General features: G+C 43.9%; 1 protein-coding gene across 1 annotated transcript in view; it reads right to left on the bottom strand.

Moving 5' to 3' along the window:
- The window catches only part of LOC144892111 (uncharacterized), a 34,397-nt gene extending 22,573 nt beyond the window's left edge, over positions 1-11,824 (bottom strand). Inside the window, exon 1 of the mRNA XM_078777328.1 lies at positions 11,629-11,824. Coding sequence (XP_078633454.1) covers positions 11,629-11,824 — 196 coding nt within the window. The remainder of the gene's footprint in view (positions 1-11,628) is intronic.
- Positions 11,825-20,961: the final 9,137 nt, after the last annotated feature.

Genomic DNA, 20,961 nt, shown 5'->3' with positions numbered 1-20,961 from the left:
AAGAGATGGTACATTTGAGCGAAGTCGATTGGAAAGATTGGAACAAATATTGAAAGCCAGGAAGAGACAGAATCTAACGGTAGACTGGCTTGCATTCCATCTTTGGGATGGTGAATCCAGACAACGGGAACAGCAAGAACGGATAACGGATCTAGAACTTAAAATAAAAAGGATACAGGATACAGTGCAGGAGACAAATGCACAACTGCCCTCGAAATTAGGAATGAAAGTGACGGTTGTCCCATCTGATTTCCAGTTGTCTCCCCAAAAAAGGACGGTACAGAGAATTTTTTCGTGTTTCAGGAGACAACGAGAGATTGCAGTGGCAACTCAGGAATGTAGAGATGCAGCCCAGCAATACAAATGCACAGGTGCACAGACCAGGAAACGACAGAAACCGGTGTTTCGAGTGTGGAAAGATGGGACATTGGAGAAGAAGATGTCCGTATGTCAACAGGAGGACAAGGTCATGGGGCAAACCAAGATCAAGGGTACCAGTACGTACCGGTACCTCAGACAATGATTAGGCCTTCATTGCTGCAAATCCCAAATGATGATTGGCCTCAACAGATTCGATTACTGGACAAACATGAATAACTGTCAATGATTCTTGGGTCTGAAAAGTTTTCGGAGCAAGAATTATTCATTTTTTCTTTTGCTTGTAAGCAAATTAGTAATTAATTGATCACATGCCGAAATTGGATCTTTTATGTTGGGCACACAATTTTAAATTTACAAAGTTGGAACAATTGCTTTGCAAATTTTTGAAACTAAGTGACAAGAGTCACATGATGATCAGGTGGGAATTTCGGACTAGTGTTCCGCATGATTGATAGGTCAGTGGTCGACTGACATGCAAATGGGTGTGTAGTCAAATTTGGATAAATTATTGTGGGAACTGAAAGGGTAATTTCAATGTGACATCATAGGGGTTTTCTAAGAATAAGCTTTTGGTCCATTTGTGTATTAGCATTTCTAAAATTGAAGGACAAATTTTATGAAATTGAAATAAAATTGACACCCATCTTGATCTGTAAATAATAGTTCCAACGCAAACAAATACGCATAATGCAGGTGTGTGTGTATTTTTGTGTGTCAATGTTAGTGTTTTTATTGTTTTGTGTATCAATCTTACAAGATTGTTGACACCGACAGTGTGCCTGTCTGGAAATGGATAGTTTTATGTGGATGGGATTGAATATGCAGAGAATCCGTAAAATAAAATAGAAATAAAATTTGATTATGAACATTATCTCTTTTGTCAAGGGAGATGGAATATAAAGATTTGATGTGCTGGGTTATGAGCAGCTATTCATTCATAGTAAAATTGTGAGTAATTTGGGGATTCCATTTTGATAGAATTTATATGAGAATAACAGCTATTTATGGATATGAGCTTCATAAAAGGAAATGAGGGAGTACAAAATTATCCAAATTTGGGAGAGGTCTTACACTGACTTCCCAGAATACTCTGCTCATGGATTTATATATATATATATAAACTTGAATTTTATCAGCATATAAATTGTGCTGCATGTATGGATGTGTATTAGGCATAGATGATATGGGAAAATAGTAAAGAAAATCTTGCTGATTGGAACTATTGTGAGTTTTAAAACGGAATGCATTGTGCATCTTAAACCAAGGGGCAGACATGAACGCGCTGTTACGTTATTTATACTCAGAACGCGCTGTTACATGTACCTGCAACATATTTGTTAATCTCGCACACCTATATTGGCATACTGGTGTCAGTAGTACTCACTGGGTGCATAGAAATGGATGAGCAACAGTTAAGGGGGTGTATTAAAACACTTACTTGGATACTTTCTACAAAAGTAGGGGTTTCAATAAGTGGTACCATACACATGGGATTCATCAAATTAAGTTTTGGAGTTCAAACAAAGTCACTGGTTAACAGATGGGAATGGATAGTAAATAAATTCTTCGATGCTGGGTAAATGAAGTGAGATATTACAAAGACTTATTAGAGCTATTGTTCTTCCTTGCAGCAGTGGGAGAAAATTTAGATCCAACATAATGAATCTATAAATGAATGTGATAGGGATAATATCCTCAATTTGTACTAATTATTTGATTGTGGGTAAAGGAATTAATTAATCGTAGTGGATTGTTAACAAGCAGCCTGAAATGTCCTGAGAGTGTGCATCCATGTAATCAGAAATCCCAGATTTGTTTTTACAAACAACATTTTGGTAGAGATCTTATGCGGACGAATACTTGCTTGGTAGATAAAAACGGTACTGCATGTTGGCAGCCACTTCAGTGGCCATTTAGGCCGAACAAATAGGAAAAAACTGTAATTGAATATGTAATTTACAGATGAGTATTTGGGAAGTAAAAAGGGAATTTATTGATTTGGGAGACATTTTTCGAAGGTTTATTAAAGTGTTGCAATATGACATTTGGCAAGGAAAATTATTGGATGGGAAAATTAGATCTGTTTATAAAATGAGTTTGTTGACCCATTGAAGTTAATTCTTTGAATTGTTGTTTAATTAGCATTTTTGAGTTCAAATTGGAAATAGTTTGGTAGAGCTTTGGTTAAAACCTTTGGTTGCAGTGTTTTGGAACAAATTGATAAACCATAGGAGATTGATAAGAATAGAAAAAAAATATGGACCCAAAATAGAAAGTTGGATTCATGCCCCTCATTGCAAACAAGGACATGGGGCTAAGGTGGACGATCCCACAGAAAATGAGGCTGCACCTAGCAGCCCAGCAGAACATTCAGTGGTAGATAAATGATAGTCGTGATTTACAGTCATTTGAATTACATTTTAACACCCCTTGCATTGTTAAACATTACATTTTCAACATGTGATATTCCTACTTGGGATAGTGACATTTATTTGCCTACATGACATACAATTACCTGCTGATATTAATACAACATGAGTGAAAAATGTATCACAACTACACTCATGATCAGGGGATTGAGTTCAACCCCGGGAGATAGGGGGATCAGGGCAAGACAAATAATCTGATTATGTTACATATTAAGGGATTTTCTTTATTTACCTTTTAGGAAGCTTGTTAGTTTGGTATATAATGTTAAATGTCATCGACATATAACTATGTCATAGGTATGAATATATACAAGGAGTAGCAGACTTGTTTGTTGGTTTAGTAGTTATATTGGCAATTGTTTTAGTGGTGGCTTGCTTGAAAGCCTTAGTGACGGTGTGTTTGAATAAGGTAACCAACAACACGATGATAACGCATGAAGTGACAAATGAGGAAAGAAATGTGAAACCAGAAAAGGAAGACTTTTATGGCGACATAAACAGTAGAATTAAGATAATGGCATAACGACAATGTTATGAGTTGTGTCAATTACAATATCAGTGAACTCATATCACCACGAGTGACACACTGTTAGAAAAACACACTGTTAGGGAAAAGTAAAAGTGGAGAGGAATTATGGTAATAATACATTATGCTTAATTTGTTGGTTTGGGAAAATTGTTGTTGGGAATTAGATATTCCCGTTTGTGATTGTAATCATATACAATGCTATTCTTAGATTAGTAATAAAATACATACCTGATTGAATATTATTTGTGTGACGCATATAAATGAATATAACGTTTGTGTTAAGGAAAAAACAACAAATTGTTGAATGTGAAACTGTCGGAAGATATACATGATTATGCTGATTTCATGGTAAGATGTACCCTATCTGATTCAGTGTGTGCGGAAAGCAGATTCAGATGTGACTGAGCATAAGGATAAGACGAGATCACAGTTTGGAGGGATTGCTAACGGAATTGGGAAGAAGGTCGAGAAAGAAAATTTGTGGCTAAAAAATGAAGTTAATCGTGGCATACACCCTCTTTCTCAAAGAATGATGAAGACATTCTCCCGTGTAACTTGGAGATGAATGCTTACCTTCACCAAGGAAATTTATGTGACCATTTGCCTGGATCACACTGCAACATATGAAAGAAAGGCGATCACTTACTCTTGTTCGAAGGCTTCGAACATTCACCACATCAGAAGTTGCAGGACAACGACATTTTACCTGCAACCTCTGTGAAATGCGGGGACAAATGTTATTACTTCACCAACGTCCGGGGAACCAGCATGGAGCTGCAAAAAACGGCTGTGCCCTTGTCACAACAGCTGTGCACGATTCTGCTGGTTGCTCCTGGTAAGGACCATGAATGACCTGAACACCATGGTCCCAACATCATTGTGGATGCATCCGGCATCCCTGTTCCACATCTTGCTGGCCAATCAACGTCACACCAATACTTGCTGCCCACTCACAATGAGGGAGGAGGCAAGTCGACTACAACTGGGTGAAGGCCGTGTTCAGGAATTACTATGGTTTACAGCAAAAAGTGGCAAGAATGCTACAAGGAGAGCAGGGTCAGCCTATGACTCCGCAATGTTACCACAACAGCGAAATCCTACACGAAGTAGTGCAGGAGCTATGAAGACATTAGGAGAAAATGTTTCATACCAGGATTCAAACACAAGTGATCAGCCCTTCCTTTCAAACAAAGTCAACATTTGTGTGGAGGAAAACGTTTTTGCCAGATGGTGCAGATGCTTTACAAAACTTGAAAATGAAGTGAAATTGTTGTATCTTGGTGATGGTGAAGTGTTGTTTTGAAAATATATTTGTGATGCAAATGCAATAGATTGAACGATATGGAAGGAGTCAATGACCAACGAAATGTTTTGTGATTCTTGCAGGATGACGGTGTATGCCCAAGGGAATTTGATTACCAAAGTGATTGATTATTTACTTATACTTGTAATGATGTTTACTTGTAGTGATTGATTATTTACTTATACTTGTAATGATGTTTACTTGTAGTGATTGATTATTTACTTATATTGATGTTTAGATTAATGGTTAATATAAACAAAAAACAAAAAGATGAGGGAATTGTGGAAGTGTAACTCAGCGTAACTTATTAATTGGCACTGGTAACTTATTAATTAACCTGGTAACAAAGCAAATACATTTTACATGCAAACTCTGTGAAGGACGAGTTTGTAAATGAGTTAGGAATGTGCACGAACATGATAATCTCTTGAAACACCTGGTCACAGCCCCAGGCTGGAGCACCCCCCTATTGTTTGATAAATGGAACTCACAACAGGGGGGGCTAGCTGGCGCCAGGAAGGCGACCAGTAACGTCAGCGGAGAAGAGATTACGAGTTCAGCGGACAGAGGATTAAGTCGAGTTGGTCCATATAAGCGGGAGCTGCGGCTGGAGTCGAGAGGACTTGCTGCGAGGAGCTCTGATGAACGGGACCATGGCGGAGGAACATCAGCCGAACGAAAAGGACCATGGAAAAGAGTTAATCTCAGCCATTGAATAATGCGGTATTATTTGGTAAATGGAATGAAGTGAATAATAAAAAAGACCTTTTGTAAACCTGAGTCCGGTCATTGGAGTCCTGTGAGTCATACACGAAATTCTCCCACAGTCCGATTGCCATGGTTCATCCTGTATAAGTTTTAAATGATAATTATGACGTCATATGTCATGTGGTACAGTCACCATCCTGGAAAAACCGAAAAAATGCACCTCTTTATCTCTGAAAGCGCTGCATAGAAAAAAATTGAGACATGGCTCATTGTAAAGAAATCTCCATGTGGGATAACATACAGTCACGTGAAAAAGTAAGTACACCCCATGTAAAGTTGACTTTTTCAACATATTTCAACATACAGCTATTTGATCTTCATTTCAGCAATATTGAGAGATAAATGCATGCTGTTGTTGTTCCGCCCCCCTTTTTTCTCGAGCCGACCGCATGGTCAATGGCGGCCAAGGCGAACGCTAACCAAGGCGCATAACAGAATTGGGAGGGACAAGGCACCGTCTGTAGGTGCGCATAATGGCGCCGTTTGGAGAGAGCGATTGGGAAATGAGCGAATGGGGCCGATCTTATTTAATAATAATAATAATAATAATAATAATAATAATAATAATAATAATACATTTATTTTATATAGCGCTTTTCAAGAAGCCCAAAGATGCTTTGACAGTACAAAAAACAAGTGCAAAAAGACAAATATAAATCGGTAAATAATCAAAGCAAAAGGAAGGAGAAGGAGAAGAGATAGTCAGGGGTTAAATGCTGTGGGTTAAATGTTAAATGCAGTGTTGAACAGGTGGGTCTTGAGTGATGTTTTGAATGTGGTGAGTGAGGAGGAGTCTCTGATGGTGTGAGGTAGTGAGTTCCAGGGGGTGGGAGCAGCGATGGAGAAGACCCTGTCCCCCCAGAATCTGAATTTGGTCTGGATGGGGGGGGGGGGGGAGGGGGACAGGAGGTTGGCGCCTGCAGAGCGGACGTTGCGAGTGGGAGTGTGTCTGGAGAGTGATTAATGCAACGCAGATTCAACTATTGGGAACACTGCCTTATCTAGACACATAATAAGGAAATAACTGAGATTTCTAAGGTGACCTACGTGTTGCATATGGACTAATTAAGAGTGCGACCTTTAACCTTTTAATAATGGAATATTTACAAGAATTATTTACAAATTGAGGGTTCTAAAACCACAAAACTGGTCAATGGTGTTTGGAGCGAGCGCTAAGGCGACGAAGGCACAATGCCACTAATCAAACCACGTGACAATTTGGGGAGACCATGTGACTGTTGCAGATTCGGGGGTCGGCACTCCCCTTATCAAGGTGGGGGTGGGGGAAAGGAAAGAGAGAGACAGAAAGACAGAGACAGAGAGACAGAGAGAGAGAGAACAAGTGATGGATTGCGAAAGATGATGGGAATAGAGCCTGTGATTGATGCTGTGAAGAGGAATAGGTTGAGATGGTTTGGTCATGTGTTGAGGAAGGATGACAGTAACTGGTTGAAAAGAGTGATGGAAATGAATGTCGAAGGAAGTAGAGGACGGGGAAGACCGAGAAAGACTTGGCTAAAGATGGTCGAAGAAGAAATGCGGGCAAGGGGGTTAACAAGGGGAGATGCAGAAAAAGGGGCAAAATGGAGAACATTGTTACGGGGACCGTAAGGCTAACCCCCGCTCTTGCAGGGAAAATGGCCTGAAAATGCCTGTTGTTGTTAATAATAATAATAATACATTTATTTTATATAGCGCTTTTCAAGAAGCCCAAAGGTGCTTTGACAGAGTACAAAAAACAAGTGCAAAAAGACAAAAATCAATAGGTAAATAATCAAAGCAAAAGGAAGGAGAAGGAGAAGAGATAGTCAGGGGTTAAATGCTGTGGGTTAAATGTTGAATGCAGTGTTGAACAGGTGGGTCTTGAGTGATGTTTTGAATGTGGTGAGTGAGGAGGAGTCTCTGATGATGTGATGTGAGGTAGTGAGTTCCAGAGGGTGGGAGCAGCGATGGAGAAAGCCCTGTCCCCCCAGGATCTGAATTTCGTCTGGATGGGGGGGGGGGGGAGGGGGGGGTCAGGAAGTTGGTACCAGCAGAGCGGAGGTTGAGGGTGGGAGTGTGTCTGGAGAGGAGGTCAGTCAGGTAGGATGGGGCCAGGTTATGGAGGGCTTTGCAGGTCAAGAGGCGGATTTTGTGCTGGATTCTCTGGGGGATGGGGAGCCAGTGAATCTTGTAAAGGACGGGGGTGATGTGGTCATGGGTCCGGGAATGGGTAAGTAGACGGGCAGTGGAGTTCTGAATGTATTGGAGTTTATTGGTGATTATTGAGGGTGAACCAGAGAGGAGGCTGTTGCAGTAGTCCAGACGGGAGGTGATGAAGGCGTGGATGAGGGTTTCAGCAGCCGTGGAGGAGAGGGATGGACGGTGATAATGACATTCTGTTCCCGTGATGACATTCTGGGGTTCTTAGAGACTTCTTTCAGCATCTTGCGGTATGCTCTCGGGCTGAACTTGCTGGGGCGGCCTGGCCTGAACAAGTTGGCAGTTGTTTGGAATCTTCTCCACTTGGAGATGATCTTCCAGACAGTTGAATGATTGATTTCAAATTGTTTGGAGATCTTTTTAAATTCCTTCCCAGACTCGTAGGCATCTTTCACCTTCTTTCTGAAGGCCTCAGAGAGCGCTTTTGATCTCGGCAAAGTGACGCTGCACACTTCAACAACAAAGAGCAAACCAAACTAAATGTCTGAGGTTTAAAGAAGTCAGGTTCCTCCAAGATCCTCTCTAATGATGTTCGAATCATTTGCACCTGAGCTGGTGCACCTGATTCTAATTTTAGGTATTTGAAGTAGTGATAAATGTAGGGGTGTACTTACTTTTTCCACATGCGAAATTTGCATTTATGTTTATTTAAATTATACAATGGACGACAAAATGTAAATGTTTCATGAACATCCTCATCCTGAACGAATACATCCTGGATAACAAACTGGACTTTCTCTGTCTCACCGAAACCTGGCAACAACCTCTGGACTACTACACACTAAACCTCACCACACCCAATGGATATTCCTACGTCAATAAACCACGCTCGGAGGGCCGAGGTGGTGGAATTGCCGTTATCCACCCTCAAGACATCAAGACCAACCTCATCTCCATCTCATCTGCTCCATCATTTGAACACCTGGCTTTAAAACTCTATGGTCGCACGCAGTCAGTCATGGCTGTCGTCTACCGCCCTCCCAAACCACACCCATCATTCCTGTCTGACTTCTCCTACTTTCTGACCCAGCTATGTTCCCTCTCCCCCTCAATCCTCCTCCTTGGTGATTTCAATATCCACATGGACTCCACTGACTCCACAATAACCACTGACTTCACTGATTTACTCACCTACTTTAACCTCACTCAACATGTCGACTTTCCTACCCATATCCGTGGTCACATTTTGGACCTTGTCTGCTCCACTGGATTAAATTTGCACCATCTCTATGGCTCCGACCTCACCCACTCTGACCACTTAGCCATCACTCTGACCATCAACATCCCCTCCCCAACACCAAGGCATTATCGCACAATCAACTTCCGTAAGCTAAACGCTCTTTCACCGACCTCATTCTCATCCACCCTCTCTGAAAAAATGTCCACTTCTCCCTTCATTGACCTCCACACCCCTTCCGACCTCACTGACTACTACAACCACACTCTCTCCTCCTGCCTTGACCAGCTTGCGCCTGTAAAAACCAAAACAGTTTCTTTCACCCATTCTGCTCCCTGGTTTACCCCTGAACTCCACCTGATGAAAACTCGTGCTCGCCAACTTGAAAGACTCCGCAATAAAACGGGTCTCACAGTTCACTCCCAAACCTACAAGGACCACCTACAACACTACAAAGATGCCCTCTCCCGCGCCCGCTCTGCCTACTACTCTCAAATTATCCACTCTGGCTCCGGAAACCCAAAAGCACTCTTCTCGACAATAAACAAACTCCTCCGCCCCCTGAACACCACCACCCAGTCATTCACAGTAGACAACTGCATCTCCTTCCTCTCTTTCTTCCAACGCAAAATTGACAACATCTACAACAGCTTGACCACCGCCGCACCTGCTCCCCCTCCAACCACCTGGCCCCCCTTGTCCTGCCATCCCCTGTCTCGGTTCTCCCCAATCTCCCCTACTGACCTCTCTGAACTCCTCATAGGAATGAAAACTGCCACCTGCACTCTTGACCCCATCCCCTCCAGCTTTGTCAAAGCCTCCCTCCCTGCTCTCTCTCCACTTATCATTGCAACAATAAACTCCTCCCTGTCTACAGGCATCGTCCCACCTTCCCTCAAAATTGCTGCTGTTACCCCCATTCTAAAAAAACCTGGTCTAAACCCTGACACCCTAAACAACTTCAGACCCATCTCCAACCTACCCTTTCTGTCAAAAGTTTTGGAACGCGCTGTAGCCACTCAACTCAAACATCATCTCTCTGCCAATAACCTGTATGAAACATTCCAATCCGGATTCCGGTCCAACCACAGTACTGAAACTGCTCTCCTCAAAATCACCAATGACCTTCTCCTCTCCTCTGACGCTGGCAACCTCAACATTCTCGTCCTCCTCGACCTCAGCGCTGCCTTTGACACCATCGATCACACTATCCTCCTCACCCGACTTGAATCCACCTTTAACGTTACCGGCACTGCCCTCTCTTGGATTAAATCATACCTCTCTGACAGATGCCAGTTCATCTCCATCAATAACTGCAAATCCCCCACTGCTCCCCTCCCCCAAGGTGTCCCCCAAGGTTCAGTTCTTGGCCCCCTCCTCTTCATCCTTTACCTGTCCCCGCTCGGTCACTTAATCCGCCGTCATGGTCTCCAATTCCACTGCTTCGCCGATGACATCCAGCTTTTCATCTCCACCAAGTCCGTTTCCACCGACACCCACTCTATCCTGACAAACTGCATCACTGAAATAAAATCCTGGCTTCAAATCAACTTCCTCAAGCTTAACTGTGATAAATCTGAAATAATCATCATTGGCCCAAAAACGCTCACAAAATCCACCCATAACTTTGCCCTCAACATCGACGGTATCCCAGTATCCACCTCCCCTCACATCCGGAATCTTGGCGTCATCTTTGACCAAACCCTTTCCTTCGACAAATACACTAAACAGATCACAAAGTCAGCCTTCTTTCACCTGAAAAACATTGCCCGTCTCCGCTCATCCCTCTCCTCCACGGCTGCAGAAACCCTCATCCACGCCTTCATCACCTCCCGTCTGGACTACTGCAATAGCCTCCTCTATGGTTCACCCTCAAAAATCACCAATAAACTCCAATACATTCAGAACTCCGCTGCCCGTCTACTCACCCATTCCCAGACCCGTGACCACATCACCCCCGTCCTTTACAAGCTTCACTGGCTCCCCATCCCCCAGAGAATCTAGTACAAAATCCTCCTCTTGACATACAAAGCCCTCCATAACCTGGCCCCATCCTACCTGGCTGACCTACTCTCCAGACACACTCCCACCCGCAACCTCCGCTCTGCTGGTACCAACCTCCTGACCCCCTCCATCCGGACCAAATTCAGATCCTGGGGGGACAGGGCCTTCTCCATCGCTGCTCCCACCCTCTGGAACTCACTACCTCACACCATCAGAGACTCCTCCTCACTCACCACATTCAAAACATCACTAAAGACCCACCTGTTCAACACTGCATTCAACATTCAACCCACAGCATTTAACCCCTGACTATCTCTTCTCCTTCTCCCTCCTTTTGCTTTAAATATTTCCCTATTGATTCTTGTCTTTTTGCAATTGTTGTTTTCATGTATTGTTATGCATTATGTTTGCCACTCTGTCAAAGCGCCTTTGGGCTTCTGGAAAAGCGCTATACAAAATAAATGAATTATTATTATTATTATAATATTGTTGAAATGAAGATCAAATAGCTGTATGTTGAAATATGTTTTGAAAGTCAAAACTTTACATGGGGTGTACTTACTTTTTCACGTGACTATGTTCAGGATGATGTCATAGGTGCCTCCATTATGACGTTATAACTTAACAAGTACAAAACCTCATCCGATCAAGATGAAATGCCTTGAGCGTCATCTAGGGATACATTGGTGGAGAAAAATAATGATGACGTCATTGGTCACGTGGTTGGGCCGCCATATTTGTTTTCACACAAAAGCCTTAAATTCACTAAAGACACGTGCTGGCGAGGGTCTGCAATCTCTTCTTGCTGTTTCTTGTTGGGAGTTGCAATGCTTACCTCTCGGAGGACAATGGACGAGTTCAGGATCAACCATCAGCTTCCTATCAACATTTGTAATAACAAAGTCATGCCGTTGTGTTTTGATGTTATCTCCATCAATGGGATTGCAAGTTTGTAACCGAATCATTTCGTCACAGCCGTCAATAAGTGCATATTCCACAGAAATATCTCGACAAATATTGTGATGTTTCATCGTGTTGAACGAATTTGGTTTAATATTGAGCTGGGTATTCAAGTTGTTAGACACCCTTAAGGCAGGTAGATAGAGGGGGGGGGGGAGGTGGGGGTGGGGGAAAGGAAAGAGAGAGACAGAAAGACAGAGACAGAGAGAGAGAGAGAGAGAGAGAGAGAGAGAGAGAGAGAGAGAGAGAGAGAGAGAGAGAGAGAGAGGGAGAGAGAGAGAGAGAGAGAGAGAGAGAGAGAGAGAGAGAGAGAGAACAAGCTCCCATACAATGTGCACTCATCAATGTCTGCCAATGGGACAAGCAGAATGTTGTTGTGGTTCAGACCTGTGTCTTGAAAAGTTGATTCATCTCCAGACTCAGACTTCACCTTCACTTTCACAATAAAACCTGAAACAAAAAAATCTCTTTAAAACCAAACAACGGTTCGACTGAAACAAAATATTTTTTTTATAAAAATGTTGAAAATAAATGAGAAATTATTTCAAACTCGAGAGATTCTCATTGCAGCACAAGCAGTGCTGGATATTACTATATCAAGTCATTTTCAGGATTTTGATGAAAGCATTAACATAATTAAAGAGACTGGTCGACACACGAAAGGCTTACAGTATACCTCTAGATAGCCAATCATTATGTCACGACGCTCTTACAGATCAATTTTAAAGGTCTGGTAAAACCATGTCATCACAACTGAGTATATTGTAGTAAATCATCTCCATATTAATAGGCTAATGCCGTCTATCTGTCTGTCCCACCCTGAAACATGGAAACGTTCTTCGGAGAGAAAAAAATGATAAAGCAAAGGTGACTTCAAATTAATCCAAAATCCTTTTTCAAATTAATCCAAATTTTTTGAAAATTCAATTTTTTTTTCAAAGAGACAAAACATTGAAGCCAGGTGGTGAGGAGGCAACAGGGTGGGTGCTGCAAGGCCGGTGGGAACCCCGGTGGTATCCTCACCTAACCGGAAGGTATTGCAGAATACGTTGAATAAAGATTATAGGGGAACATGAACTTTATAACATGAACATAAACACAAATCTTTAAAAGAATAAAGATTGTCAACCAAAATAAAAGGCTCAGAAAACAATATTCTAATAAAATGTTGGAAACTTTATTTTGAAATTCGTTTTCAGCTCACCTGGACTTTAGTCCACTTTAGTTTGTGAGAAACTGCAGTGATCTGAAAAGTATTGGGAGCGACCGGAAGCGAAAGAGAACTGGTCGATCTCATGCTGTCGAAATGGCCATGATGAAGTGGATCAAAGACGTCACAGAGAAGGACGCTCCATTGTCTGGACCTCTTATCTGACAGAAGGCAAAGGAGTTCGCAGAGAAGCTGAACAACAAGTTCAAGCCAATGAACAGGGGGTTCTGTCGGCTTGTTAGAGGAAGACAGCGATGAAGAAGAGGTGCATATTCCAACTGGGATGGAGATTATTGTGGCAGCGCACATTCTGAGGAATGGGATGATGTTCTGAGGCTGCAGTGACACAGCATTTCTGCATCGTATCGACTCGCAGGTGCAGAGAGTTGCTGCTGATTCACTGAAATAATCTACGATCGACTCATTTTTCAAAGTGTACATGTAATACCTTTTTTTTTTTTTTCTGTCAATGACCAAACTATGCTCGTTTTGTTCCTTGACCAATAAAATGCTTCATTGTTTGGTTTCCTGATGTGAAAATGACTTTTTTTCCAGGGATGGGTGATCCTGTGTATAAGAATCACCCGCTTATTCGTGGGTGCCACTTTATTACCATAGTAAACCCTCTTGAAGACGATCAATCAGTCACGAACACTCTTGGGTCTCACTCTCAGCCATGTTCTCTCAGAAAAGCCACATTTCAAAGTTGGCCCCAAAAACCCAACCATGGACTGGCCATCTTCCATCATGCAAAGTCCTTCCTTGGCACACCTGAGCTCCTATCCACCTACAAGTCTTTCATCCGCAGCTTGATGGAGTACTGCCCTCTCCCCTCTGGGCTGGCTCCCCTGCCTCACATCTTGCTCAGCTTGACGCCATGGAAACAAAGGCTTTCAAGATCATTGGAATCTCACGCGATGAAGTCTATGGGCCTCTCACTTCGCTATTGCCGACAGGTCGAAGTCTTCCTCTGCGTCATTTCTGGTCTTGCACCCTCTGTCCTCTCCATGCTCTGGCCACCCCATACAGAACCACTAAAATACAGAACCACTGCTCACCTCCACTCTTTTATTCCTCTTTTTTTCACACCTGTGGAACCACCTTCCACACTCTTTTCAATCTCATTTTTCCAACCAGGTCTTCAAGACAGCCGTTCTCCACAATCTCAACTCATCCCCCATCCAAAATCATGATCTTCTCTACCCTAGTTAACCACCTCCGCCACCTCACCCCAATCCTTCCTCCATCCAAATTTCCAGTTTCCCTCCTTAGATTTCCCTTCTGTATCCATCTTGTCCACCTCATGCATCCACTCCTGCTCCCCCCACCCCCTCTTTCACCATTCCACCCCACACCTAATGCTTGTCCAAGTCTCCCTCTATCTTGGTCTTCTATTCTGCTGTTTGTGTTTCACCCCTCTTTCTACAGTTCCTTTTGCATCCTGTTATGTACTGATGGGTGTCAGCTAACCCTGGTGTTGGGCTAGCGGCTAGGGTGTCAGCTTAGGATCCTAGGATCCTGGGTTCGAAACCTGGTCGATCGCTGAATTAACGCCAGGGGGGTTGACTCAGCCTGTCATCCTTCCGAGGTCGGCTAATTGAGTACCAGTTCACTGGTAATTCCCTGCTTGTCGTTAAAGGCGGCAAAAAGGGTTGGCGTCAGGAAGGGCATCCGGCCGTAAAACATTGCTTCAAAAAGGGGACCGAAAAACAACAACTACCACGGTTCCCGAAAAAGGCCAACCCCAGCTTGCGGGGAAAAATGGCCTCTAAAGGTGTTTTTTTTTTTGTTTTGTTTTTATGTACTGAGTACCAGTGTGTATTGAGTACCAGTTCACTGGTAATTCCCTGCTTGTCGTAAAAGGCGACAAACAGGGTTGGCGGCAGGAAGGGCATCCGGCCGTAAAACATTGCTTCAAAAAGGGGACCGAAAAACAACAACAACCACGGTCCCCGAAAAAGGCCAACCCCCGCATGTGGGGAAAAATGGCCTCTAAAGGTGTTTTTTTTTTTTATGTCCACTCCTGATCCATTCAGTGTATTAGCTCTTCCACGAGCCCCGACCATGTACAGTCACGTGAAAAAGTAAGGACACCCCATGTAAAGTTTTGACTTTTTCAACATATTTCAACATACAGCTATTTGATCTTCATTTCAACAATATTGATAGATAAAGGTGATATAATATAACAAATATCATGAAACATTCACATTTCGTAGTCCATTGTATAATTTAAATAAACATAAATGCAAATTTCGCATGTGGAAAAAGTAAGTACACCCTTGGCTCTAATAGGTGGTATTGCCCCCTTTGACAGAAGCAACCTCAAGTAGGCGTTTCTTAAAACTGTCTACCAGTCTCTGACATCAACTGGGATAAATCTTTGCCCACTCCTCCATTCAGAATTCTTTCAGCTGTGCGATGTTTGAGGGGTTTCTTGCATGCACAGCTCGTTTCAAATCCCCCCACAACATCTCGATGAGATTTAGATCTGGGCTTTGACTTGGCCATTCCAGAATCCTCCATTTCTTTCTTTTCAGCCATTCCTTGGTGGATTTACTGGAATGCTTAGGGTCATTGTCATGGTGCAAGGTCCACTTTCGGTTGAGCTTCAACTTTCCGACAGATGGCTTCACATTATCCTCAAGCACCCTCTGGTACAATGACGAATTCATAGTGGATTATATGGTGGTGAGCTGCCCAGGCCCTGATGCAGCAAAGCTGCCCCAAACCATAATATTTCCACCACCATGCTTTACAGTTGGTATCAGGTTCTTGTGGTCAAATGCTGTCTTTGGTTTTCGCCAAACATGTCTTCTGGTACTGCGGCCAAATAGCTCTCCCTTTAACTCATCTGTCCAGAGCACATTGTTCCAGAAGTGCTGGTCTTTGCTTGGGTATTGAATGGCAAACTTTAGTCTTGCCCTGATGTTCTTTCTGGACAGCAAAGGTATCCTCCTGGCACACCTCCCATGTAGATCAAATTTGTGCAGCCTCTTTCTAATGGTAGACTCGTGCACTTTGACATCAACAGTGGCAAGAGCTACCTGTTGGTCCCGTGATGATTTTCTGGGGTTCTTAGAGACTTATTTCAGCATCTTGCTGACTCCTCTCGGGCTGAACTTGCTGGGGCGGCCTGGCCTGAACAAGTTGGCAGTTGTTTGGAATCTTCTCCACTTGTCCATGATCTTCCGGACAGTTGAATGATTGATTTCAAATTGTTTGCAGATCTTTTTAAATCCCTTCCCAGACTTGTAGGCATATATAACCTTCTTTCTGAAGGCCTCAGAGAGCTATTTTGATCTTGGCATGGTGACGCCACACACTTCAACAACAAACAACAAACCAAACGAAATGTCTGAGGTTTAAATAAGACAGGTTCCTCCAAGATCCTCTCTAACGATGTTCTAATCATTTGCAACTGAGCTGGTGCACCTCATTCTAATTTTAGGTATTTGAAGTCGTGATAAATGTATGAGTGTATTTACTTTTTCCACATGCGAAATTTGCATTTATGTTTATTTAAATTAGACAATGGTCTACAAAATGTAAATGTTTCATGATATTTGTTATATTATATCACCTTTATCCATCAATATTGTTGAAATGAAGATCAGATAGCTGTATGTTGAAATATGTTGAAAAAGTCGAAACTTTACATGGGGTGTACTTACTTTTTCACCTGACTGTATCCCCCCCCAAAAAAAGGATGATGCCATTTAGCAACAACTTTGACGCGTTGCAGGTCTGTAAGAGCTTCACGTAGTTGTTGTTATTGCTCTTGTTGTTCTTCTTGACGGGGGTCGATTTTTGAAACGTGTACCCATTGGTCAGCCAGCTGCCGGACCCACGCACCTTTGTCACTCGACTCCACCCATCATGGCACCCAGACAAAATAATATGGCCGCGATCTTGGTTTTCTGGTGGGCCGAAGACATCAGGCCTAAAGGTCTCTGTTGATTATACACTGCTCAGGTTTGTTGTGGGAAATTTCCATTGTCTTTGTTGGGGTTGAGTGTCAGTCACGATAAGGGGGCCCCCAAAAATCGAATCAATGTCGAATATAAAATATTCGTAAGATTTATGCAAGTCCGTCAGCACGCAAGGTATGCGGCTCCCTAAAAAAATTGCGTTGTGTAATTTTTGAACAGCGCCATGTTTGGGTTAAGCGGTCCGTGTCCATGCGACAAATCAGCTCGTTCTGATATAAACCTGGGGGGGCTGACATGGATGAGATGTGTCAAGTTAATCTTTTGTAGCGCTTTAAATGTGTGTTTCCCAATTGCGTTGTTCATCTTTTCAGAGTGCACTATTTTATCAAGTACTGTACAATAAAAAACAATAAAATTTTAATCAACAATTTTTGACTTGCTAAAGGGGCCAGATTGGGAACCTTTTTTGGCCGTTCAACGATTACCATATTAATCCCCCATATACATTTTGTAAAGTGTATCCAAAAGTGATTTTAAAAGAAACGTTCAGGAAAAGCTGTTTGTCACATCTGAGCCACGCTTCAATCTACGTTATTGCACTGCATTGACAGTCCTCCATGAGCCTTGACAAAAATAAGTGACTCCACCAAAACCAAAACACAACCAAATACAACCATTAAAATACAACCAAAAAAAGATTCAGGACATTTTAAAAACAATCAAACTTGAGAAGTGGAAGTGGGCAGGACACATCAGCAGAAGAGCAGATAACAGATGGACAACAGCTGTGACTGCAGTTACACCAATCAAGGGGAGCAGTCGTCAAGGAAGAGAATTGCCCAAACAGTGCAGACATCAGCCAAACACTGTGGGACAGTAAATTGGAATGAGAAGACTGGGGACCGGAACATTTGGCGTGCCGAGGTTTTCGTCCACCATTGGGCTGACAACGGCTGCTCTGATAAGCCTTGACGTCGAAATAATCTCCTTTAATTTTTCCTTTCCATCCTCAATTATTGCCACAAGTGAATTCAAAATTCACAATCGATTGATATCTGTAGCATGTCACCTCTGCAAGATTTATTTTACTTCCACCTCATTTAGAAAAAAAACAAGTCATTCTAAAATTTTAACACCAAAGCAAACCGAGCATTCATGATTTTTTTTTCCTGAACATTTAGCTGAAGGTTTCTGAACATTTTAGAAGGAAAGGGTTGCAGCCAGAAGAGGATAAACCATAGAAAAATGATTCGCTTTCTTTCCATCAAATGCTTTGTCCGAAAATGTTAATATATAGTAAATCTCATCGCAACACTAATCCCTTGGTAGTGACTGTAAAGTTACTGGAGGTTAAAATATATCATCTTCTATATATTAAAGTCGTGGCAGTTTTGTGTCCGTCCATCACACTACGTCATTATGTCTATGATGTCATTACAGCGTACGACATTTTCATTTACTCGTTCACCCGCTCACTACCAGAGCAACAATAGATCATTCCTCCTTGGTGTATATATATTACAGTCGATCTATGGTCAGGTCTCAATAACATTGGGTGTGTGTTCATTTCCCAAGTTTCTAGTGGAGAGATTGCAAAGTGGTTTAAACATTCGAGCAAGCACTCCATTCAAAACCATGAAGAAAAGGCTGGCTTGGCAAGTGCTAGCTCGCAGCTTGGTAAATGAGCATTGAGCACACCCCCATCTTCCTCCCTTTCAGTTTTGTGTTAAACAGCAGGAAAAGTGGGTTTTATTGGTCGTTTTCAAAACAAAACCTGAATTGGTGGGTTTCAAAAGGCCACTACGAAAAACGCCACTTTAGCAGCAAGGTCATGTTTTATACCCCATTGTGGGGTATATAGATTACAGTAGATCTTCGCTCATCATGTTCCCCCTTTCTCCCTCTGACCTGCTGTTCATGTTCCCCCATTCTATCTCTTCCCTGCTGTTCATCTTCCCTTTTTCTCCCTCTTCTCTGCTGTTTGTGTTCCCCCTTTCTCCATCTTCCCTCCTGTTCATGTTCCCCCTTTCTCCATCTTCCCTCCTGTTGTTGTTCCCCCTTTCTCCATATTCCCTCCTGTTCATGTTCCCCCTTTCCCCCTCTTCCCTGCTGTTCATGTTCCCCCTTCCCCCCTCTTCTCTGCTGTTCGTGTTCCCCCTTTCTCCCTCTGACCTGCTGTTCATGTTCCCCCTTTCCGCTTTCTCCCTCTGACCTGCTGTTCGTGTTCCCCCTTTCTCCCTCTTCCCTGCTGTTCGTGTTCCCCCTTTCTCCGTCTGACCTGCTGTTCGTGTTCCTCCTTTCTCCTGATGTTCCCTTTGTTACGTTGTGTTCTGAACTGTTCTGTGCCCGAGGTCTTCCATGAGCCTCGACAATGCATGACAATGTAAAGTACAACTACAACAACAGCAATGTGCGTTTGTGGTTCAAACCTTCATGTTGAGGGGACGAATCATCGACGAACTCGGACTTCACCTTCACCTTCACAATAACACCTGAAACAAAAACAATCCGTTTAATCTAAACTTTCAGGAACCAGCAGAAGGTGCCGGTGTGGAGAGAAAGCCACGTACCGGGTCCCGGGTCTTCATCCTCGGGTGGACCGACCCTGGACCCGCGATCTGAGGAAGAATCTTCCGGAACTGAGAGATCTCGGTTCATGGCGCATCGGAGGGGACTGGAGAGTGTAAACACTGTAAAGTGTAGGAAAGTACCGGGATTTAAGGTGGTGTGTTGTCGTGTGTTGCACTCTGACACACGAGTACAAACCACGTGTTCCGGTAAAAATGAACCACGACCACGTGACGTGTTCCTTCCACAAGTGAGACGATCTTATTCGCGATTTCCACACCACAGATTCTCCACGTTAATCAGGTGATCGATACCGGGTACCCACGATGTCTTGTTTCCCCTTGTAAACATTTTTACATTACCTTTTATCATATCAACTAACTCCATATGTTTTATCCATTTGTGTTCAATCATTGTCATTCCACAGAATAATTTTTCTCCATGTTCTGTGGTCCGTGTGTTCCGGAGCATTTGTGGGTGATACTGTGGCGGACACGAAAGCACTGACGTGGTGACATCACCCCGCACACCAAGTGGGGGTGGGCCACGCCAGGGAGAGAGGCGTGGCCTCACGATATACACGGGGCGCGCAGGCCTGAGCAGCTCAGTGTTACAGTGAGCTCTTGAAATAAAGACTCTTACAAATTGCCGCGTTGTCCGCTTCCTCCTTGCTTACAAGTAGCGCGCGTAACCGCGCTTTATTGGTGACCTCGACGTTGGATCTGCCGTAGCGATCCTTCCAAACATGACGCCATTGCCATGGCCAACAACGCGATGTCGGTTAAACTTCCCGAATTTTGGGAGGCCCAGGCCGAAGTTTGGTTCGTCCAAGCCGAAGCCCATTTTCAGCTTCGGCGCCTCACCGGCGACGACACGCGCTACTGCCACGTCGTCGCCTCCCTCGGGCCCGGCACGGCCGCTCGAGTTGTGTCCGTCCTTCGCCACCCACCGGACGGCCACAAGTACGAGGCACTCAAGCGGCTGCTCCTAGCCACGTTCGGTCTCACGGAGGACGCACAGGCCGGCCACCTCCTGGATCTCCCCGAGCTCGGCGACATGCGCTCGTCGGTCCGAATGGACCATATGCTGTCGCTGTTGGGCGACGAAGCCCCTGGTTCTCTATTCCGGGCGCTTTTCCGTCGCCAACTTCCAGCACAGGTACGCCTCGCGTTGGCCGGGACCGTGCTAATGGAACCCCGAGCATTGGCCGCCGAGGCGGACAGGTACTTCGCGGCTTCGGACACGCGGGCGAGAGTCGGTGCGGCCGTCGCGGATCTCGAGGCTGATGCTGCTGCCCACCTCGTGGATCCCGAGGCCGATGCTGATTCACAGCATCAGCTTACACAGCATACACAGCATGCTGATACGCACCTCGTGGCTGCCGCCACGCCCCGCCCACCGCCGCGGCGAAAACCGCCACCGTGGGGAAAACCGCCGGCTCCACTGGCCTGGCGGAGCCAGCCGCGCTCCTCCAGCTCCACCACCTGGTGCTGGTTCC

The sequence above is a fragment of the Myxine glutinosa genome, chromosome 5 (assembly GCF_964187855.1).
Source record: "Myxine glutinosa chromosome 5, kmMyxGlut1.1, whole genome shotgun sequence".
NCBI classification, from domain to species: Eukaryota; Metazoa; Chordata; class Myxini; order Myxiniformes; family Myxinidae; genus Myxine; species Myxine glutinosa.
The sequence above is the reverse complement of the archived record's forward strand: the minus strand, read 5'-3'. Positions and strand labels throughout refer to the sequence as shown.